Source organism: Quercus lobata, chromosome 2 (genome assembly GCF_001633185.2).
Source record: "Quercus lobata isolate SW786 chromosome 2, ValleyOak3.0 Primary Assembly, whole genome shotgun sequence".
NCBI lineage: Eukaryota > Viridiplantae > Streptophyta > Magnoliopsida > Fagales > Fagaceae > Quercus > Quercus lobata.
The window spans coordinates 12,992,820-13,017,390 of record NC_044905.1 but is presented as its reverse complement, the minus strand read 5'-3'; the positions used below and the strand labels follow the sequence as shown (position 1 = coordinate 13,017,390).

The window sequence follows — 24,571 nt, the reverse complement described above, 5'->3', positions numbered from 1 at the left end:
TAGAAGCCAGTCGCTAAAAGCAACTATAGGTGATGTACGAGAATTTGTCTCCATAAATTTACATTGACATCAATAATCAAAGAAAGATTTATATTTACACTTGGATCATTTGCTTTTGTGGTCATCAGCACTTCATAGGTTGTGTTACCAAAAGAATTTGTAGCGACAATGCCACTATCTCAGTATTCTGTAAGTTTGTAACAGATTTTCTTGGCAAAAAATTTAAAATAAAATTTGTGGCAGAAATGCTACATGGGCCACACATTTTCAAGGTTGCGATAGCAAGATACAGAAACAGTTGCTTACACATTTGCAAAGCACACATGTAACGAAATTTAACATTTTTCTATCATTCAACCTATTATGGTATTCGGGTTTAGTGGTCAAGGAAAAAGAATGTGGATTAGTGAATATGAATTTCTTTGAAAACTGGCACAAGTAACCTCCGAAAGCTTATCACATCTCAAGAAGAAAGACGAATGTCGTGGCTGATTTATTACCTCATATACTTTATAGAGCGAAATATCACTGTCAAATGTTCCCATTATGCAAATGTAAAATCTTCTAGCACTCCCGAGTTTTGTTTTGTTTTGTTTTTTGTTTTTTGTTTTTTTTTTTTTTTTGAGATAATTACAACTTATAAGTGCTATTAACTCCGCAGCTTGAACCCTTTCTCCCTAAACCCTCAAGCAACTTGTGTATATGAAGGTGCCAATTCAACTACATAACCCTTGGCAAACAATTCTGAATTTTATAGTTCAAAGATAGGTTTTTTTTTTTTTTTTTAATAAATAATTTTAAGGAGAACTAGAATTTAAATCCATCTCTCATTTGTTATAAGTTACAACAATTTTTTTTTTTAGAAAAAGTCTTCCTAGGAGTACAGGTTACTTGGCCAAAGAATACTTGATGCAAATCTTATTCAGGGGCTGTTTTCCCATTTTCTTCATGGAAAACTTATCGTCTTTCACTAATTTGGCATACTTTTGTTCTCACAATATCCACCTCTCATCATAAAATCTAAGCCACGTCATAGGATAGTATCCAACCCAGCCAATAGCAGCTATTCTCTGCAGATAACCCATTTCTCCACCCATACATACACCATACCCATCCATTATCTAACCACAGATCCCTCCACCAATTCATACCACACAAAAACATCCTCACTTCCCCTCACACCTCACACTATTAAAATCAAGCCCTCTTCTGTTCTTCTTTTGATCCCCCTCCAACTCTCAAACTAGACCAGAAAGTAAAAGGAAAAATCCTTATCCCATGGCTACTGTCACCTCTGCAGCTGTTACCATCCCATCGTTCACAGGCCTTAAGGCAGCTGGTGCGGCCAAAGTGAGTGCCACAGCTAAAGTCTCATCAGTCTCTCCAGTCCCAAGGCTTAGCATTAAGGCTTCACTCAAGGATGTGGGTGTTGCTGTTGCAGCCACTGCTGCAAGTGTAATGCTTGCAAGCAATGCCATGGCTGTTGAGGTCTTGCTTGGTGGTGATGATGGGTCATTGGCCTTTATTCCCAGCACCTTCAGCGTGGCCCCTGGAGAGAAGATAGTGTTCAAGAACAATGCAGGATTCCCCCACAACGTTGTTTTTGACGAGGACGAAATTCCCGGCGGTGTCGATGCCGGAAAGATCTCCATGAGTGAGGAGGACCTCCTCAATGCTCCAGGAGAGACATACGCTGTGACCTTGACTGAAAAAGGAAGCTACACTTTCTACTGCTCACCCCACCAGGGAGCTGGGATGGTGGGAAAAGTTACTGTTAATTAAGTTTGTTTGAACACTCTCTGTAAGGATAATTTCATATTTCTCTTTTTAAACTTTTTTGGGAGGTAGTAGAGCTCAATAATCAATGTTGGGAACGTGAGGGAATGTATGATTGTATGTTGTGGATCAATATAAATGCTTTGGTGTTTTTTCATTTTCTTCATTTGAAATTGGCAGATTTGTTTGTGGTCTAATTTAAGCATTTGCGTGATTTTGATTTGGTTTTTGACGAATTAGGATGCGAGTAATGTAATACCTTTTTATTTCAACTCTTTTTCATAACTTTTTTCACTTTCACATAAGGTGATAGTCATAAACTTGTTTTGAAACTTGTCGAGGAGGTGATAAGTTTTCGTTGTTAATTCTACCACTAATTGGTCCAACGTTACCATCATTTTTATCTCTTTTTAAGGCATAAAAAGAGCCAAGAGCTTGTAAACTCACACTTTCTAATGTTTGCAGGGGAACCAAAAAAATAGAGATAATTATTATTTATTGAAACCTTCCAACAAAGGAAATAAGGATTTTTCTCTCTTTGATTGAATTATTCCAAATGTTACACTATTTAATAACTTCATATTAGATGCAAGTGACATCCTTTGTACTTACTTTCGAACCCCATCTCTCCCTCTCTCACAATCTAAATATATCTATAAAAAAAATGTAATTTGATTATGGCCCTATCTCTTTTCCTCTATACTGTTTTATTAATATCACATGGTTAATAACTTAATATCACAAGCCTAATCAATGCTTGGCAATCCTTGGTAGAGCTATTCAGCGCACATACATTCACACCAAACCCCTACAAGTATTCTTTATCCAGGTCTATAAAAAAATTTCATCAATTATAAAATTTTGATTCCAAGAATTAACTGAAAAATAAGAAATGAATTGATGATATACATTCTAGTATTCTACAGATTACACTGCAAAACAAATTGCATCCTCCACAACGTTCGTGTCAGATTATGAGCTATCCTAAATTCAACTCAGCAAGGCTCATTGTCTTTAAACCATTTTTTACCCTCTTCTATGCCCACGTAAATGCACGATTATAATATGAACAAAACAACAAAGATAAAATTGTGAACCTATGTAGTTAAAGCATCAGGAAGATTAGTACGGGATCCAATCACCTTACCGCCAACATCTGGGAAATTCTCTTGTCCGGGCAAGGGGCCTACCTTCCCATTGGCATCTACCTGGACAGGATATCTAAGAAGGTGCCCCTGCAATGGTGTAAAATCCTCTGCTGTGAAATTCCTCCAGTTATCTTCAGCAATCTGGTTCACACTCTTCACGCAATCCAAATTTTCAGGCTCCTTGAAGCAATCATCTAGCATCCCCAGATGTTCTGCCCACAAAGACATTCTATACCCATATACCTGCAAAGGTTTTGATCAATTTTGTCAGCTTACATAACAACTTCTTTTATCCACAACAATGGCTACCAAATTTTTAGAAGAATGAATATTAAAAAAAACCATTCATGCTATAAGCATATAATTATATGGTGTCTGTTGAATGGCCAACTAAACCAAGTATTTTTTTTTTCTCTTCTTTTTCCCAAGGTATGCATCCAAATGTAGAATTCAGTTAAACTAGGGCATTAAATTGTGATTGCAACAGAAGTACAGTACAATACATCCAGGGACTTAATGAATGTACAAACCTGCCCATGTGGATGACCCTTCTTCTTGCCCCAGGTATGATGGGGTTGATATGCACCCATGGCTATCTCAGTGTCTCTTGAACCAGCCAAAGATCGTTGATTAATATTGGCAGAACCTAATATCACATACTCATCATCTACAATCATTCCCTTGGCGTGTACATAAATCATAAACCGTTGGAACTTTTGTGAGGCAGAAACCTGAAAGTAGGTCATGAAAAAAAATCAATTGCACAATCTTCTGCGCAGTATAGAAATTTTTTTTTGTCTTTATGTTTGCTCATAGAATTCCAATGAATAGAGCTGATGCTCATCTATTATCATAAAATATACAATTTCATGAACATATCCTTGATCCAGTAGGATAAACTTACAAATGTGCAACTTGTCAATGGCACTGTTTACTGCTCAAAACACGCACGCATGTGCACACAGACCCACAGGTTGTCTCTATAGTTATAAATATATAAATACACAACACACAGGAACTTTGTCTACATTAGACCTTAATTATGTATGCAGTAGTCACCTAGTTGCACCCTTCACAATTTTAGGTCCTTATAATTTGGGAGGAACTTTGTTTACATTAGTCCTTAATTATGAATGCGGTAGTCACCTAGTTTCACCCTTTGCAATTTTAGGTCCTAATAATTTAGTTGCAGAAAATATTCTCCTAGCTCAAGAACTGGTGAGGAATTATCATAAGGAAAAGGGAATCCCTAGATGTGCAGTTAAGGTTGATGTTATGAAGGCCTATGACTCAATTGACTGGAATTTTGTTCTGCAATGTCTCCACACTATTGGTGCTCCTGGAATGTATTTGGATTGGGTCAAAGAATGCACTTTATCCAATCAGGAGTTGCAGCTCACTTATCTGTGTTTTGCAGATGACCTTTTAATCTTTTGCTCTGCTAATCCAATCCGGTATTGCTGAGTTCAGTAAAATGTTATGTCTTAATCCTTCGAAGAGTGATGTTTTCTTTGGTGGAGTTCAGGCTACAATAAAAGAACAAGTGTTGAATATTTTGCACTTCAAAGAAGGTCACTTATCTGTTAGATACCTTGGTGTTCCTCTTATTTCTGGAAAGTTGAAATACCAAGATTGTGTTCCTTTAATAGATAAAATGACAGCCATAATTTCTTCATAGGCCTCCAAAGTTATGAGTTTTGCTAGTAGACTTCAGTTGATTAAATCTATCCTATTCAGTATTCAAGCTTTTTAGTCTAATGTGTTTATTATCCCTAAGAAGGTTAAAAAAGCCATAGAACAAAAGCTTGCTTGCTTTCTTTGGAGTGGTTCAGATAGTCCAGTGAAGGTTGTAAAAGTAGCTTGGGATACTATTTGTTGTCCTAAGAAAGAGGGTGGTCTTGGGCTTAGAAGAGTGGAAGAGTGGAATAAAGCTGCAGTTATGAAGTTTATTTGCTCCTATTCACTCAAGCAGGCTCCTTGTCAGTGGCTTGGATAAAATTGTATAGACTTAAAGCGCCAAAGTCTTTGGAGTGTTAAGGTCCCTCATGATTGTTCAAGGGGGTGGAGGAAAATTCTAAAACTTAGATACTTATTCAGGCCTCATCCCAAGTTCCTAGTGGGGTCTGGTACTGAAATCTACCTATGGTATGGCAATTAGCACCTTGTAGGTCCTTTAACCCAGAAATTTGGTCATTGAGTAATTTATGATTCCACTAGTTCTACAACTGCTAAGTTGGCTAGTGTCATTCATGATGGATATTGGAACTGGGGATCTGCTAGATCAGAGAATTTAGTTACTATCTTGAGTCAGTTACTTTCAATTGATATTGGTGATGCAAATAAAGCTTGGTGGATTCCTTCTAAAACAGGGATTTTTTTATGTTGCTAGTGCTTGGAATCAATTACAACATCATAGACGTATAGTGGCTTGGTGGAAGATTATTTGGTTTCCGAGGCCATCCCTAGATGTGCATTTATAGCTTGGCTAGCAATAAGAAACAGGTTGTCCACCAAAGAAAGGTCAGTGAATAGAGGCTTAGCAATTGATGCCCTGTGTCTAATGTGCAGGGCTACAGTGAGAGTAGATATCATCTTTTCTGTGTGCTTTCTCCAGGAGAATTTGGATGAGGATGAAATATGGGTGCTGTCAAGAATCCATGGGGGATGATTGGGATAATATTGTTGAGTAGGAAATGAAGCATTGTAAAGGTAAATCATTGAGGTCTGTATGCAGAAAATTGGGATTTAGCACTGCTGCTTATCATATACAGAGTCATAGGAATGCAATTATTTTCCAAGGGTTGATTAACTCTGAAGACCAGATTGCTAGCCTCATTAGAAAACAAGTCAAGATCCATATAGAGGGAGGTCAACCATTTGCTAGATCCAATATTAACTTCAAGATATGAAGCATATGGGGTTTTGAAGATTCTGCTGTCAAGTAATGGCAGTTCTTCAAGTGTCCTGTTTCTAAGAGAATCTGGAAAATGTGCAGATTTGCAACGGCTAGGGAGTCTCTGTGAATTGTCTTAATCTATGTGGATGTAGTTATGTTAGATAGAGTGGTTGTTTCCTTTCTTTGTATTAGGCTGAGTTTCAGCTTGTTTGTATTGTGTTTCTCTAGTTTTATCCAGATTTCTTGCTGCATAGTGGTTGTTGTTAGTTTATCCATCTTGTATGTATTGTGTTTGCTGGTTTACACCAGCTTGTTTCAATGAAAAAGATCTCTTGATTATCAAAAGGGGAAAAAAAAGTGTATGATACCGTATCTCCATTCTTGGATGATTGATTCGGTGAAGGTGAGGCTTCTTTCGGTAGTTCTTCTCGATTACCAAGACAATAGAAATTGAGGTAGTCTTGGGGATGTGAACTCTCAAGATGCATGGATTTCAACTCTCCTGCTATGATTTCATACATCATTTGCATTGTCTGCGCCTGAGGAAAGCAAGAGACCAAGATTACTAAAATAATATGGCATTTAAAAATATTAATGAAACTGAATTTTACTAGTAAAAATGAGTCGCATTTTCCCTCATGGATTAAAACCCACTTGATTTAATGTTTTGGACAACCATGCCAAGCCAGATAAGCGAGGAAAATAAGTGGATTATACCACTGATTTTCATTAGTACTCTTAAGAAAAAATAGAGTATCACTACCAATATGAAAGCACATTCAAAAAATTATAAAGAGATACCCACCTGGGCATAAATTGACAATGTTTACCTAGACCATGATCCCATAATTAAGCAAGACTAGTATGAGATGTATTACCAAAAAAAGAAACAAAGCCTGATTTCCTTGTTGGCATCTCCCTTACCAACTTTTACCCTTACCTTGCACAAGAATTTCTTATTAATCTCCTTTGTAATTTATTAGTTAAATAATTGTATGCATTACCTGCCAAAAGAGAATTTCTTGCACAGAGGCAGATGAGGGAACACCCTCAGGCCACATAGGTATGACAATGTAAACTGCAAATTTCTCCTTCACTCGAATCTTACTAGCAATCTTTAATGCCAGCTCCATTGGAATTAAATTATCGGCACCTGATCGAATGCAAAAAGAGTGACTTAGAGGAAGAGGTTGATGGATGAGAAATGAAGGAAAACAAGGTGCTTATGACTAGAATCTTAGGCAGATATGATCATTAAGTAAATCATCATGTCGGCTTAAATTTGAGAAGGATAATATCAGCCAAAATGTTTGCATAATTAGGGAAGCAGTTGTTACATTTATAATTCATAAATGGAAATATAACATAAACTCACACCATCTTAGGTCTGTTAAGGAAAATTTTATAGAATGTAAAAAGTACATACAGTTGTGAAATCCAGTTGGAAGTGCAGAATGATATGCTTTGGACACATGAACTTTTCACTCGCACAACACATGTTTACAACACAATGTTGACTTTGAGCACTTTATAGAGTATGACGATGTAACATTGAACATACTAATTTTAGAGATGGGTATATTGACCTGCATTTTTGTAATTTGGCCATGCATATGAAGATCCAAGAAAATATTGGTTCTCAATATATATAAAATGTTGAGCAGATCTGATTGCCTGGATGTATGCTGTTTGGATGCTCTTGTCTATAACCAAATTCTTTGCACAAACAAGATTCTGCAACAGAAGTGAAAAACAGAGAATTTCCCAATTATCAGAATATTAAAAAAAATGAAATTCATTGAGGCATGCCACTGTAATTATATTACACTAAAAGCAAATTATCTAGAGTCAATAAATAAATCATCAATTAGGTGTTCATTTTCACTTAAAAAAATAGTAAACCTGAGCTTCAGCATCATATGCAGTTTTAGGAAATCCTTTCAAAGACCCTGAATCAATTGAGCGGAAAACCTGTCAATTTCAGAATAAAATAGCTCAGACTTTGTAGAACTAAATGAATATCATAAAATTCTATAAGCTTCACTTCAGGAAGTGCAGACTAGTTAACCTGAACATGCCAGTTTTCAGGATCATCTTCCTTGGAAACACATATTATAGGGTCATCATTTGGAATTGATTTGGATGGACTAAGTATCCACGAGATCCGTTCTATCTTTATTAAGGCATCATCATGCCAATGAGATACCCTTTTGAACCGCTGCGACAACTCTGACCATTTTGTTGCCTTTCTCCAACGCTGCTCAAAATTAGTGAGCACATCATATGCAGCAGGCCCTTCAATTTTACAATGTAAATCATGCCATGGTTGCCTTGGACCCTTAGTTCCCGCCTATTATTTGAACAGAAAGTTCATCCAAACTGTAAGTTGCCAAAAATAATTACACAGCTCCAAGTTGTGGAATCACAATAATCATAATGTGGCAATTTTTTTTTTTCTGAATATCACATAAAAATAACTCATATATGGCAATGACATGTATGTATGTCAATGACCAGAACAGGTAAGGAATGATGCAGCCCATTCATTAACAGATTTACACAAAAGCTTATTATTCTCCTTATTACTGACTGGAAAATATATTTACTAACAATCACAAAGAAATCTTAAAATGAACAAGGTACAAGGAAGAACACAAAAAGTAGCCTGCTATAGTTAAAAAGACTAAAAGTTCCAAGGATGCAAATGCTCACAGAAAATGTTGGGTTGTGATAATCATTCTCATATACAGTGTCCAGATCACGAAATAGTCGATGCTCAGGAGTATCATAGCGGCCATCGCAAAGGTCTAGACCTCCTATAAAAGAAGTAATCTTCCTGTTATTTCCAGATGCTTGTGTATCCACAATCACACATTTCTGATGATGCGTAAAAAGGGTTCCAACGACCTGAAGATAGATGCCACAAGATTAATATTGTCATCAATTTGTTCGATCATCCAACTAGAAAATAAAATTTAGGCTTTCTTGCAGACCAAGAAATAATTTTTTTAGAATTTCCTTATAAAATTAAGAAAGACAATGCATTCTTTTGCCCTTGTAGTTGACTAAATTTGAATACAAAGGAAGAAAATTAAAAGGAACAAGGGAAGAAATAGACTACATGAACAGTGGTGTTTTACCTCTCTTAAGTACAATTGAAATTTTAAAATGGCCATCTATTTTTAATATTAAAAGTAAGATGTTTTCTATAATATCAAAACATTACAATATTGAAATACCAAAGCTGATTTAGTAAAAAATAACCATATAAAGAAGGCAATAAGTACTGAACCATAGTATATAAAAAAGGCATGCCTGTTGTTTGAAAATGCTAAGCTTACTGCTGGCATATCTAGGTGAGAGCACACATGTAACCGAAGAGTGCTTGAAAAACTTGCGAGTTTCTTCATCATGAGTTGCCATCACTCCATTCTGCACATCCAAATTAAGCCAAAAATCACTTAAATCCATTGATTTTTTTTTTTTTCGTACAGTAAGAACTCTTTGCCCAATGTTGATAAAGGAATAGTTGTAATAAATACCGTGTTAATGAAGAATTTGCTGTGGGAAGTTTTGTCGTCCCAAACCAAAAGCAAAACTCTCACACCTTCTTGGGACTTGTACTTGAGCAAATCTCCCAAACTCAACTCACCACCACAAGGCAAAGGCCTAGTTGGTTCTCTAACTAATTTCACCTTATGGAAAACGGACCAACCGACTATGTAAACCAAGTGATGCGCCTCCAATATCGCGTGACATATATCTTCCCAACACCTATCGTGCTGAAAAACCTTCCCGCCGTCTAACTCTATCTCCGGCAACAGCGACTCCGGCACGTGCGCGTCTTGGTAGAGCGTGACCGACCCGCCTTTCCGAGCCGGGAAGTAGGAGTTTCGGACTCCGAAATGGTCCGGATCGGTCGCGATGCGGTATATCGGATTGTCCTCGCATTTCGTGAACCTCATTTCGAGTCGGAGCGATGCGTCCGGTTTCGGAGGCTTGCCGAGCGAGTTGAGTATCGGCAGCCATTCGCTGATGGTTTCGCCGGAGAGGATCCGGCGAGCGGAGACGGTGGCGACGCCGATTAAATCGGCGCCGAACACGTCGTTGTCTTTGACGTAGAATTCGACTTCGGAGACCGGGTGTGCTAGGGGGATCTTGAAGCGCTCGTTCCACGCGGGGCTTTGGGAGTTGGAGATCACGCGCGTGCGGGCCACGGTGGCTCCGGCGAGGCACACCGTCACGTAAGGATCGCTCGTGATGATCTTGTGGCGCGCATGCTGCTGCTGTTGCTGCTGCTTCTTTCTGTTGAACTGCGTGTGGCACGTCCTGAACGTAACGAAGAATCGGCGCATGCGCTCTGAGACTAAGTCCATGTTTGGCAAGCATTTAGCCTCGATGATTTTCAGATCGAGGTCACCGTGAAGGTACACCACCGCTTCCTCTGATATCACTTCCCCCATTGAAGCCGCGCGCAGCCTGATAAATAATGAGAGAAAGCTGTATATGTATTTAAAAAGCTCGCGAGTTGGCTATCACCGGAAGAACCGAACGGTGCTGGGAATTATATTTTCCACGTAAAACATTTTTCTTTGCTTTGAATTCCCCGACGACTCCAACGGAGAAAACCGCAGGCGATACGTGCAAGAAACCAAGAGAGAGAGAGAGAGAGAGGGGTTCGGGAAAAAAGCGGAACTATTTTATTTGTGCTGAGTTTTATATAAGTAATGGCCACGTGGAATGCAGTAAATGTGGACAGACTGTGGGTCCAAGATACTTTTGGGAATGGGTATTCTTACACTATAATTTATGAGAAATGCTAACAAGTGCCCTTAGAACACTGATTAAAAATTCAATTAAAAAAAAATTTTATATGAAAATAAAAAAATAATTAATATTTTAACAGTTTTTTTTTATTTTTCGTAAAAGTGATGTTAAAACTTTTCTAAAATAGATTGTTAACGAGTGTCTTTAAGACACTCGTTAGTATTACCCATAATTTATACAGGGTAAAGATTTTTTTTTGAAAAATATATATATTTATGGAAGTGGAATAAAACTATAAAAGGATATTGTATTCTTGTGGGCATAAATTGAAGCAATTTTAGGGAGGAAAAAAAAACCGAAATAGTTAATCTTTCTACAGTATTCCGAATTGTTAGTGATTTATTACCCTCCTTTTTTGAAGTATGAATTTCTGGTCTTTTCATTAAAATTAGTAATCATTAAATTATGTTTGGAAGAGTGTAAACAAAGGAAGAACGGGGCGGCTTCCGTCGAAGTGGCAGTGAGTGGTTCACCTACTAATGGACATATATCAAACTTTTTTATGCTATACGGTACGACTTTTTTTTTTTTTTTTTAATAGGAACGGTACCACTTATTGATATAAGACTAGGTACAGATCAATTGAAAGATTAGATAATGGGTTTTACTAAATTACATTAATAATTTATTTCTGGAAATGTTTTAAAAAAAAATAAAAATATTAAATTTTTTGAAAGTTTTTTAAATTCTCCATAAAATATTTCTAAAAATAGAAGATTAATATATACTCTAGATCTTTAAATAATTCATAAAATAAAAATAAATAATTAGATAAAAATAGTGTGAGTGCTCTGCAAATTTTAATACAAACTGACCTATGACCGATCATAAATAGAGAATAAAATTTAGTTGAAGCTCCCGTTACATTAAATATAAGTTTTACTTAGTAGAACTTGTAGCACAGTAGCAGTAATAGCCTAGTAGTGAATTCATTGGTCTGACACGTAAATTTTTTTTTTTTTTTTTTAAGAAAGAAAGCGTAAGTATCTGAAGCTTCTAGAATTCATCCACAATCCATAAAGTTTTCAGGATGTACCGTGAAAAGGAAGTAGAGTACGTAATCAGATTAACACCACTTTCTTAAGAAAGAAATATATATATATATATATATAGATAAACACGTTAGAGTCAAATCCTAAAATGGCTTCCACGAATGCAGATTCTGTGGCGGGCGTTTGGGAAAATTGGGGGTCCCTTGACAAATGTGGCGGACAGTGGAACATGGACGTGACGATTTCTTTTATGTTCAGACAGTTGTGATACACGTGACGGGCACGTGTTTTTTTGATTAGTTGGTAGGTTGTGGATCAACTGTCAAGAACTACCAGGTGTTCTACAGAGTAATATTCAAAGGTTAATACAATTCTATTTTTATTTTTTATAAGCTGTTCACATTATTGGGCCACAAATCTTATACCAAGTCCAACCATCTCGTATCACAAAAGTAATATACAATTCTAACTCCATAAAAAAAAATATATATATATATATATATACAATTCTAACCAAAAAATAATAATAATATTATACAATGATTCTTGTCTTTTCTTATCCCAAAAAAAACAAAAAACAAAAGTTCAATCCATTTGCATCAGATGGAGATGATATGCCACTAGTGCCACTTGCATATCCCTGTATTATTGTAGAGGTATACTACTACATTGAAAGCCAGCTTTATTCCCCAAAAAAAAATAAAAAAATCAAACAGGATTCTAGGTAGTAGAGATAATTTACTGTATTGGTTTGAATGAGTTCACATTAGTATTAAATTTTTGTAACTTAGCTTTTAACTAGTACTAAAAGTATGAAAGTTTATGCCCATTCTCATTACGTGCCCCCACTTACTTTTAGTTCTCTACTGATACTGACTGAGTACTCATAAAAAGATAAAACACTTTTGGGGGTTGCCACAACTTTTTGATATCAAAAAGGATGCTAGATAGCATAGCCAATTATTCTCATGTTGTTGAGATATTTAGATGATTATACAGCTTCCTTTTTAAGTGTTTGGATTTCGGCAGCCATTTCTTCATATCAACGGCATGTCGCTTTTGGGCTATAAAAGTAAGAAAATGAACTCAACAGACCAAAACTTCATGAGTTGCTAAATAAGCAAATATGCATAGAAAAATGCTAAAGCACAACAAAGTTCACAACTTTTGTCAAAACTCATCACGTAGCAAGTTATGATAAAAGTTGTGTAAATTGTTGTGATCCTAACATTGCTTCAAATGAATATTTGAGTGAAGTCTAATAAGTAATACCTCACTGCTAATCACCCCAGTAAAGCCTACTGTCCCCTTGGGAACAAAGGAAGAGACTTATACATTATCTCTCTCTGAAAAAAGTATTGATCACAGTATATTGATCAGTCCGTCCAGCATGAAATAGCCAATAGGAAGCTTTTTGAAGCACAGTGAATCCAATTAAATGATGAACCCACAAGGTATAGAGTTGCTACTCTTTAGAATATAAATGCAAAAGTCATGGATCAATTGCAAAATCACAGAGAGTAAGCAATAAACAGATGGGCAGAAAATTTTCACTAACATAGAGCTAGCTGTAACCCATCCAATACATTCATATCAACAACTATGCCCTTCTCTTTTACCCTACTTATTCAAGTCCAAATTGTGCTAGAAAGTGAAAAAGGGCATGTATGTCCTTAAACTATGACCTTACAATGATTGTTACCATTGTTGTGCTTTTCAAAAATAGGCTCAGGCTTTGTTTCTTCAATTAGTCACCTTTGAGAGCAACTTTCATGAAAAGTAAAATCTATTGCCAAATTTCGGACAACGGGAACAGCTAGCAAATGGTCTAAAATAATTTAAAGCTTCTCATGATTACCGGGGCAAGATAATTGTTGCAACTTGAAACTTGGATATTTCTGCTCAATATGCGTATGAATAAGTGGAAGGTCTTAGAATGCTAAGGAGCTTGCTTCCAGTTTTGAGCATTCACATCGTTTAATACTAGACCGCTGCATAGTTGCAATTGTTAACTGAGTGACTTGATATGAGAGGAGCCGCCCTTATTGTCATACTCTGAACAAACGCTATCATCTACACGTATAAAAGTTGTCTTAGAAATCGAGTCCACAGCACAAAGCATTAAGAATTCAAATTATACATGAAAACATTTAAATTGATTAGCAAAAAACATGGCTAAAGAGCTCAAAAATGTGATTAAGATATAAATAACTTAAATGGAACTTATCTGAATTGGGAAAAATCATTTGGAATTTGAAATGAAATTTGAGCTTAGCTAACCTAGTTTGCAGTTAACTAAATTCCTGGGGTGCTTTCATGCCCTTCTATATGAGCTCATTAATATAATTAATTATGCCAAAGTACTATATGATTCATATGAAGTACAAACAATATACTGCTTTCAGCATCATCTTGTCATTTATTCTCTCATCATTAAGGCCAGATTTAGATTGATTGGTAGCTTCATCTAAAGAACATATGGCAGTCACCACATTGGTGTAAATCACCCATAGATCCATTGATTAAACTAGCACGTATACCAGAGAAATGGAAGTTTATGTATTGGTGTAAACTCATAAATATTAATTGATTAGACTAGCCAAATGCATATAGAACGAAAAAGGAAAACTTATCTCTTACCGAAGCAAATCCGATGCACATAATACTGAATCCAGGGAAATCGAAAGGTGCATCATCAGATAGAAATAAAGCTGGAAGAAGAATTTGACTTCGTTAATTTTGGTTGGCTTTTGGGCCTAATGAGATATTAAATTGAAATTCCAATTACCTGTTAGAGGAGAGAAAGCCAAGGGAGAAACAACATTGGCAAAGGAACATATGCCTGAAATACACCCTTGAGCCATTCCCTGAAACAGAAGGGAACAAAAGGAAATTAAGAATAATCATTTGTAGAAAGCAAAACCAGTCCAAAAAAAGGATTTCATCCAGAGTAAACAGGACACATATTTAGTCCATCACAGACTGCTTTTTTTGGACAAATTGATCTTTAAAAAAATTCACTACAAGAAATACAATTCACGCGCAGCATAGTTGTTAATAGCCTAACGCCAGCATACTGTAAAAATTGATACCAATCAACCAAAAGATTGCAGGAACTCTTACAGAAATATACCTGTTCACATGACCCAACTTGTTTAGAAACAATGCTCCTCATCTGCAAATTTTAAAATAATTTAGACTACAGACTATATCCAATCAAATGTTATAGATTGAAACTAGAAAATAAAAACTCACACATGGCTGTGAGAAAACAAACAATATGGAGAACATAGCAGCAACATAAGGTACCTATCAGCATTCAAAATGTTAGCCATATTGTCATACTACAACATAACGGAAGTTAGCTAAAGCATATAACTATAATTTTGAAAATTAATCTTGGAACATATTATGGAATGTGGCAAATTCTCCAAAATTAAAGGAAAGAGACTTGTGTTTGCCAGTAAAGTTGCAAAGAAATACCCAGAAGGACCACGCAATGCTGTAAAGAAACATCTGCATTCAAGACCATAAATTAATAAATTAGAACTTGAGGCAGATGCTATGATTACTTTTTCTTATGTGTAATAAGTAGGTGACAATACCAACTATTGACAGAAGTGCTCATTTTCAAGCCAATGTGTAATGCAAGAGAAAGAGAATCACAACGGAGAGACAAGATGCTTACATGAGCACAGCTAAAAAAGAGTCCTATTGAAAGCAGCTTCTCTTCTCCTAGAGCAGGAACTAACATAGGCATGAGAAGCAACTGCACAAATGCCCAAATTTTTAGATTTTCTTTTTCTTTTTCTTTTGGCAATACTTCAATTTTTAGATAGAACCAAATAAATTAAGGTTATATCACCAATGTTACAAAGGAATGCAAGTAGCACTGAAACAAAACAATCTCATACATACCTGTGAAATGGTCCCGGCAATCCCAGTTATGACCATCAAGTCAGCAAACTGATTCTTACTAAAGTGAAAGCTGGCCTTTAAGTAATACTGCAAAGGGAATAATAAATTTCAATGATACATCTTCTTATGTATATTCACAAGGCTCACTTGCATAAATTTTTCTTTGATTATATAGACCATTTGCTTTGCAAAGAACTAAAAAATTTTAATGCATGATTCTTTCTTTACCTATTCCTTATAATTTTTTTAAAATCAATAATCTTTAGGGACTCTTTAGGTGAGCCTTTTAAAAATCAAGCACATGAAATTGATCAGCTTTTTAAAACCTCATGTTTTCTAGGTACAAATATACTTCTACCCACTTTTAGCAAATAAGTCAATCTAAACACATAGTTAATTCATGGAATTGGAGAAGTACCATCATAGAAGCATGAAGTCCAACATCTGCAAGACTACTGAAAAACGCAACAATTGCAGCTTGGGAAAATGTTGAGCTGCAAATCAAGTACACATATATAAGTACAATTGTCTCAAAGAAGAAAAGTTAAAACGCTTGTTTTAAAGTAGAGAAGACAAGGATCAAATTTAGGACCACTTGCTCTAATTTCATGTTAAATTGACAAAGCAGGAGGTCCTAAATTCAATTCTTAATTTTACTCTGCCTCATAATTAAGTTCACCATTTTCTAACAGCTTTAGGCATAAAAGCACTATATGTTTTACTGTGTTCAAACCCCTATTAATAAAAGAGTAACTGAATTAACAGACCTAGTCTTGAGCAAGGAGAGCATATCCTCAAAAGAAGGCATTGGTTTGAAAATCTGCACAGTCTTGGGAGCTGAATCTCCATCTGATTTTGATTTTACAACATTGAGTTTCTCCTTTGAGAGTATTGGGACAGAAAGAGCATCGTCTGCGATGGAATCAGGGAGGAAAATTCTCATGTACACAGCTGCCATTACTGCCACGGAAGCCGCAACCTGATAACAAGGAAGTTCAATATGTGCACACACTATAATGAGTCTATTTTGATAGAGAAAAAGATAAATGCGAACCTGGAAAGTAGAAGCAGTGGAAAGAAAACGAGTGGACAGGGTTCCACAAACGAATGCAGCTGATCCGATCCCTGATAAAATTCCGAATGACGAAGCTCGCTGTCCTTCTGGAACATTATCTGCCTGAAGATTCAAAGCACAATTCACATTCAAACTTAAATTACAAAGCTGTATTGTTACTTGTTTATACGATATGTAGAAGTTAAGTGTACTTGTTTTCTAGTTTCTACTGGATTGTGGAGGGAATATCTGTACACTTGTTTTTACAGATCGACTGATCAAAGAATTCAAAGTTTTAAACAAAAAAAAATGACGTGTATGATGTTTGCAATAAAATTTGAGGTGAAGATCGTGTCTAGTGCACTGAACATGGAAGGCTACAGACATGAGACACATGTCTCTAATTACTAAATTGGCCTAATCAATGGCTTAAAATGAAATTGAAATTTGATGCACAATTCAAGATATATCCTTTTTGCCAAGAGCCTTGAAGCATGGATTGAATCCCTCTCCCTCGTTGTATCAAATTCTCGTAGGGACCACATTGAGTCATTTTATAAACTTTTAAGAATTTGATTAGTTTTGAAAGATTAGGTAAGGGTGGCCATTCATGTTTGCATGTCGGGTTCGTGTCGTGTCAACTCATGAGTATCTAACTATATGGTCAAAACTAACCCAACATATTTATTAAACAGGTCAAGATTCATCAATCCTAACACAACCCATTTATTAAACAGGTTAGTCATGTCAATCTATTTATCAGATTTTATCAAAATGAAAAAAAAAAATTATTAAAAAAACAAGCAAATAAATATTTTTAATATAAAATTCAAAACTAACAAGTAACTGCATCACAAATAATAATTCAAAATTAAAGCATATCTCAATATTACAAATAATTAATCACGACATGTCAAAGAAAATAAATCACAACAACTAATAAGTATATATACTTAGGGTTTAAAGGGTATATTGGTAAAGTATGATTTAATTAAACAAGTCAAACGGGTTTTATATATTAAACACTGACTCAATCCGTTTATTAAACGGGTTAATTGTGTCAACCTAAATATAATACGAACTTATTAAGTCTCAACTCATAACCTGCTAATTTTATGTCATGTCGTGTCAAATTTGCGGGTCATGTCTAATTTTGCCACCCCTGAGACTAGGTACCAAATTGCAAAATGGGGGAAACTTTAGTGGCAAAAAATCAAAACAGTGTTTGTTCTATAAATAAATATTTAGCAACAGGCTTTTCTTCTACTAACTAGACCTTAAAATTGCATGTGGGTTATCAAGCTGGGTCTAACAGAATCAACATTTACAGTTTGGTGGTGTGAATTGTTGACGCTCAGTCCATATATTTAGTCTTTTAGTTTCTCCAGGCCCATAAAAGGTTAGTTTAACATTTAATTCGGGTGAGTCCAAGCCCATCATTACAAAATGTTCAATGTACACTATACAAACTACAAAACGGCTTGTGCATGATTCCCTCCCCTAAGCAGAACGGGCTTTAAGGTTAGCTATATATTTTTTCTGGGTTTCTGGCCCAAAAGAAAATGAAATAAAGTGAAATCAGGTTCTACATACACCTAACAAATTATCCCACTGTCTAAGTTATCCAAAGGGCAAAAATATAAAATCCGGGAAGATCAAAACCAGAAATTGATAATAACTCTAGGATTATGATTTTTTAATGTTATTTTTTGGCTAAGCAAGGATTATGAATTTATATATAAGATTTATTATTATTATTATTATATAAGAAAGTGGTGTTCCAGTCTTTAGTTGAATTATTTCACTACCTATTCATGAGACACTTTGAAAATCTAATGGTGAATGTTCTGATGATAACCTAGTGTTTCGCTAAGGTTTTTACTGTAACTATGTTCCATCTCAATTGTCATAATTGGAATTGAGCTCAGAAGGATTTACCACATAAGCAAGGGAAAGGCAGTGAACGCTTCCTTCACAAATCATTGCCGTGAGGGTCTTGAACACATAGTACACATAGAAGAAGGTCCTCGCTCTGCTGTAGGCCAATATGCCTGTATTAATTTAACCCAAATGTTATCATTTAATTAAAATATGATTATCCTTGTAAGTGATTTAAATTAAAAATAAGAACCAGCATTAGTGGTCATTGTAGTCTTGTAGTTGAACACCTGGAAGTCATTTTGAGAATAAAATAAATCACTGCATCAGTTCTGTGACATGTATCAGACATAAGATACTATCACTCATATAAGCTTTTTTTCTTTTTGGCATATACAAATGGTATGGCTTTCAATCAAGGTGTTTCGATTTTCAGTTTCCTAGTATGAAACTGAGAAAACATAAATACTATATATTATACAATGAGGCATCAGGAATATTTCTTTAGAAATTAGAAGTTAGCATCTTTAGAAATTATAGGCCACTATAGGCCCCATCAATTGGAAAATTTTTGCTTGCTTCCCAGTTCCCACCATGCAATAATTTTGGACCAATCCAACTGGAAGATCCCAAACAAAGAGAGACATATCAAGTGAATTTATGGTATTGAGTGGGACCTGCATCTCTTCACATCCGATTATTGTAAGACTTTTATGGGCTTTTGATTTATTATCCTACTATTTTTTTCTTTTAGAAAAGTGAGTTCCTTTATTTTTAATTTTATTTTTTCCTTTTTTCTTTTTTGACTCCTTAATATTCGTATAAAGCTCTTAAATGAGGAGATGATTTATTTTCAACTTATTCCAATTTCAGTGGGTAGTGCCAACTGCCAAATCTATTTTTGAAATTAACATTGACAATGATACTTATTCTAACACTGATTCCATTAATTGAGACCTACTACTCAGACGCATCCATCATGGTGACAGTCAAAAGAGGTGTACTACATCCTCTTCTCAAATAATAAGTATATTTGATGGGTGGATTACATCTTTTGATATTTAAATATGGATCATAAAATAGATTCTCTATTTTTTACATTTGATATCTTCTCTTAGTGATAATTAAATTCAACAATAAAAATAGATCTCAATGCAAATAGAAGTCTAATAAATAGCTGAGAAGAACAAAAATCCTTAATCCTAATATGAGCATTCCACTTTATACTTGCCAAGACCTCTTCTTCTCTTTTTCTTTTTTTCTTTTACTTTATAAAGTCATCTAAGTATAAGATGGAAAAGAAGAAAAAAAAAATTCAATATGACATTCTGCACTGGTGGAACCTAAAATAAAATACAAAGATTAGTCAATAATTGACCAACTCTTTTATAAGTTAATTGTCTGTACACTTTTAGATTCATAATATTTAACATGAATAATGAAATAGATTCTATTTATTTCAAATGAAATGCGGAGGATTCTTTTCCTCCATCTTACTTTAATTTAATATGGACGTAGAGCGAAATTAATGGAAAGATCCCAATTCAGGGAAAGTACAATGATTAATATTTGATGACAAATCCCTGTTTGGCCAATCCATTTTCAGATAAAATTAAAGAATGCATACCTAGAGGTATGATGGTGAGAATCATTGGAACTGTGAGCAAAGTTTTCCGACCATACTTGTCAGAGAGATTACCCACCAGAGGTGTCATCACCAATGTTCCCAGCCCTATGATCTGCATAAATCACAAACATAAGTAATGCCATTTGTCCACAAATTCGAACACCAATTGTGTCAAATTACCATCCTAGCCTTTAAATTGAAAAGCAATTAAGGTATTTATATATCAATTGGGACAAATTCTTATCTTTTCCTTTAATTAAGAAAAGGTACTTACAAAATTAATTGTGATTGAAAAAGGAAGAGATAGAGAGATTCGGACTATTACCCCCCTTTTTGTGCAGTGTAATTCCAAATTGAATGACGTGAATTTTACATGAATTAGGATTAATTATAAAAAGGAAAAACCTAATTGCCCTTTAGTCAAACAAATTCTTTTTCTATGGAAAATTATATTTGATTTTCCAGCTAAAGAAAATGTACTACATATTACTAGTTAAGTTTGATCATTTGTGCACTAAGGAACAAATTCTTTTCAATAGTTAAAAAAAGGAAAATTTAAATCTTAAATGTTTGGAAATACTGACAAGATTACATACGCATTCAGCATAAGCCGTGAATATATCTACTCATTACCACACTTCCATTTGGCCTAGCGGCCTCAAGCCTTGGGGAGTAGCGGGTGGATGGGGACTTTGGGCAGAGAAGGCCAAATAACTTTCTGTAATGTTTCTATACATGATTCTATGAAAGAATAAGATCAGAGAATTGAATTGGATCATAAAAAAGACAATCGGGGTTCTAATGAAAACAGGAACTATGCACAAAACGCATTGCACTTCACGGGTGAGTAAGAATGTGATTGTGGGTCCTGGAGTTTGGGAGTTCGATTACTTGAAATTGAAAATTCCAAAAGGCTTTCGTGGGAAACCGAAAGGAAATTTCGTTTGATGGGAACTCTGTACTGCAATCTTGAAGTTTTTTGCTTTTTGGCAAACCAAAAAGACATTGCATAGACAACCTTAGTTAATTTTCTACTACCAACAGAGAGCGAGAGAGAGAAGGAAAGAGGCTTACTTGGTACAAGTACCAAATAGGCAATTCACAGCACAACATTTAACGCTCAACGATTATCTATCTATTTGACTGCTTGTGATTCTGAGTTTAGACAACTATTAGGGCTCTAAAACAAACAAGTGTTTGTTTCTTAAAAAAAAAAAAAAAAAAAAACAAAACAAAACAAAAAATCTACTTAAAAAACAATAATAAGAAAGAAAAAGAGAGGTAATGGTCATGGTGGGTGTAGAATTGAAAAGAAAGTAGGAAAAATGAAAGAAAGCAAAGCTCAAGTTATACAGAAAATATATATATTCCCACTGTTGAAATCCGGTGAGGTAAATGGCCAATGAGCATTTGTCTTTTCCAGGACAAAGTGCTGACAACGTAACATCGGGGATAGCTGGAAGCCCCATGAACATTGAGAAGCTATAGAGAAACACTGTCACTCTCCCTAGATATTAAGCTTTCGAACAAAATCAAAAGCAATTTCAAGGGCAACCCGAATCAAAGCCACCCCTAAAAAGCTAAAAGATATACTTATAAGCAGCTCTTAACGTCCATTAAAGAATATGTTATGAGTATATGATTTGTGTATAAGCCTCAAGAGGAAAGCAGTAATTTGTCAAAAAAAGAGAGGAAAGCAGTAATTTTATTTGCTCGTGGAGCCATATTTCTTTGCCTCTTTAACATCCGGTTTTAAAATCTTACATATTTTGGGACGTTTGGTAGAACAACGGTCTGTATTTTTTAAAAATACATGTGAGTAAAAAAAATGTATAAAAATACGTGTAATATTATTTAAAAACTGAAAAGTTTTATTCAAATTGTCGGCCCCTTAAACATTAAAATACAGCTTTTTAAACCACTTTTTTTTAAGTGTATTTTTTTGGTAACACTGACAGCCGCCACTGGCTCTAGCCAGTAATATTGATCACTCCTTTCAACCAAAATGTAGTCCTCTTAGGCTTGGCAATGTCCAATGCACTACATTTAGATCATAACTAACCAAATAAATAAATAAATATAAACCACAAAAACGCATATGGGAATAGTTGGATTGGGCCAGACCTTCCATGATTACTATACTATAAACATGATTAGAGCCTCGGCTTGGACACTTTCAAGGCCACAAAGATGCGCTGGTGTATTAAGCAGAGCTAAGGTAGAGGCTGTGGAATGGTCTATGGATGCAGGGGTCATGAGCTGGTAAGAGGATTGTGATTTTTTATCTTTCACGTGGAAATAGATGCGAGGAAACCTTTTGTGTACCACCGCTCATGTTAGGCGAAGTGATATCTCCCATTGCCATGAGAGTTTGCTATGGGCTCATGTTTGTTCATTCGAGCCTGGAGTGGGTTTTGGGTGGGGTTTAGGCTATTAGGATTTTTAAGCTAGATAAATAAAATAAAAAACTTTTGAGAGAGAGAGAGAGATGTTAATCTTGTTAACAATCAACATTTATCGAGCATACAAATTTTCACTTTTTTTTCCCCCAAACATTTAAATATACTTGGTATAATTTCCCATAGTTTGTAAACAGTACTCGTCCTGTGATGCCTGAAATCTCATAGTAAGTAATGATAAAAATAAAAATAGAATAGATTTTTTTGGAATATCCTAAAGATAGAATGGGGTCTCCAGGTCCTATGAACATAACAAATGCTATTAGATCCTACGAACTATGATCAACAAATAGGCTATTTTTTATCACCAGTGCTGGAAGCCGCAGGTGCCACATTGGGCCAAAGGAATAGGATTGTGCCACTAATTATCATTATCGTAATTAGACAAATGTACTATGTACGGTTTATAAGAGACACTGGATTTATTTGAAAAGATGGTGCATTAGACAAATTAACGAATTTTCCAATAGAGTAAGACAGAAAATTAAATAGAGTGTGGGTCATCTCAATTGGAAGTTTGTGTGGTTGCCTAAAATCCAAGTTAACGAAAAAGGAAGCCTCATGAAGCTGAAGGGAAATTTCGTTGGATGAGAGAGAGAAAGAGTGTGTGTTCAACTGCAGCGAGCGCCAAGCTGCTTTTTAAAAGTTTTTTTTGTTAACTAATATTTTTTGTTTTTAATAATTCACTGGTTAGGGAATGAGATTTGAACCCAAAACATGTTTTTTAGAAATACCATATAAGCTGAATTTCACATTCCCAAATTAACTGATTTCTAATTACAAGAATTATTATCATGCACCTTATTTATGATTATCAAATGAAAAACACTTACGCAGTTATACTCCATTTGGATAAAATGAGAATAAAGGAGAGTAGAATAAAGTTAATTGAATATTAGTCTAATTTTTTGTCAACACTACTCTACTCAGCCTATGCCCCTCCATCCAAACTATCCAAACTAGCATTAATGCTGCGTATCCCATAAAACAAAAACAAAAACAAGCACCAAAAAAGAAAGGAAAAGACAAAGTATATTAAAAGAAGAAGAAGAAGAATTGCTAAAACAAAATAGAAAGGTGGTTGGTTGGTGAATTCACAAGAGCATTGTCTAGGACGTCTTACCTTAAAGCTTAAACGTAGAGCAAGAGATAGCGCGCAACTTAATTAATCGCAATTGCTAGTAAAATCTAGTAATGTAAATAGAAAGAATGAAAAAACTAAGATAGAAAGAGCTAGACATGCACAGCTAGTAAATAAATAAAAGCATATATGGGTTAAAGAAATAAATTACCGCCTGTTGAAAACCAGTGAGGTAAATTGCGAGTGAGCATTCGTCTAATCCAGGACAAAGTGCAGTCATAGCAACGTCGGTGATGGCTGGTATCACCATGAATGTTGAGAAGTTATGAAGAAAGATTGTCATGAAGAGGTGACTCAACCCAGACAACTTTTCCATCTCTCTCTCTCTCTCTCTCTCTCTCTCTCTTACTCTTTTTTTTTTTCTCTCTTTAGACCAAAACTAAAGACAAGCAGCTAAAGCAAAAGCCAACCTTGCCAATTAAGCTACTACAAGAAAAAACACTTATAAAGCAGCAGCAAAAAAAAAAAAAAAAAAAAGACTCAGTTTTATAGGAATAGTACTGCAAATGCAAGGTCTCTATATATATATTTATGTTGATTGTTGCTGTCGCTGTTCCTTATGTTGCATACATACATATACAATACATGTCAACTTCGCTAGTGATAGCACTAGTACGTATAGGGTGACCACATGGGTAGATTTTTGGCAATGACAGACCAACCAAAACCCAGTCTGTGGTCAAATGAAAGTTGATTCGGCAGTCTCTTCCATAAGATACAAAGTTTGTAATGTCGTGGACTGTCACTCGAGCCACACTTTTGTTTTTGAATGCCATAAAGTGTACACTACAAAGTGCCGAAGGTGAACAATGCGTAGCTTGTAGTTCATGCAAGGAAAAAAAATACCTCAAAGTA

The 24,571-nt window shown here is 35.3% G+C and overlaps 3 protein-coding genes across 3 annotated transcripts; 1 reads left to right on the top strand and 2 right to left on the bottom strand.

Moving 5' to 3' along the window:
- The first annotated feature begins 1,030 nt into the window (after positions 1-1,030).
- Positions 1,031-1,942, top strand: LOC115974561 (plastocyanin). Its single transcript, XM_031094970.1, has one exon. It carries the CDS (start codon positions 1,279-1,281, stop codon positions 1,780-1,782), a length of 504 nt encoding a protein of 167 aa, XP_030950830.1. The 5' UTR covers positions 1,031-1,278; the 3' UTR covers positions 1,783-1,942.
- Positions 1,943-2,650: 708 nt separating this feature from the next.
- LOC115974560 (phospholipase D delta-like) lies at positions 2,651-10,597 on the bottom strand. Its single transcript, XM_031094969.1, has 10 exons — positions 9,363-10,597; positions 9,136-9,252; positions 8,533-8,727; positions 7,889-8,170; positions 7,723-7,791; positions 7,407-7,554; positions 6,825-6,973; positions 6,189-6,359; positions 3,455-3,655; positions 2,651-3,167 (listed from the first exon to the last, which is right to left on the bottom strand). Exons 1-10 carry the CDS (start codon positions 10,281-10,283, stop codon positions 2,874-2,876), a joined length of 2,547 nt encoding a protein of 848 aa, XP_030950829.1. The 5' UTR covers positions 10,284-10,597; the 3' UTR covers positions 2,651-2,873.
- Positions 10,598-13,119: 2,522 nt separating this feature from the next.
- LOC115974559 (hippocampus abundant transcript 1 protein) lies at positions 13,120-24,171 on the bottom strand. The gene is made up of 14 exons (XM_031094968.1): positions 23,868-24,171; positions 20,117-20,228; positions 18,550-18,662; positions 16,612-16,734; positions 16,325-16,536; positions 15,976-16,051; positions 15,558-15,644; positions 15,328-15,408; positions 15,123-15,155; positions 14,895-14,948; positions 14,773-14,814; positions 14,428-14,506; positions 14,280-14,350; positions 13,120-13,712 (listed from the first exon to the last, which is right to left on the bottom strand). The coding sequence occupies exons 1-14, from the start codon at positions 24,030-24,032 to the stop codon at positions 13,623-13,625; spliced, it is 1,338 nt and encodes a 445-aa protein (XP_030950828.1). The 5' UTR covers positions 24,033-24,171; the 3' UTR covers positions 13,120-13,622.
- Between the last annotated feature and the right edge of the window lie 400 nt (positions 24,172-24,571).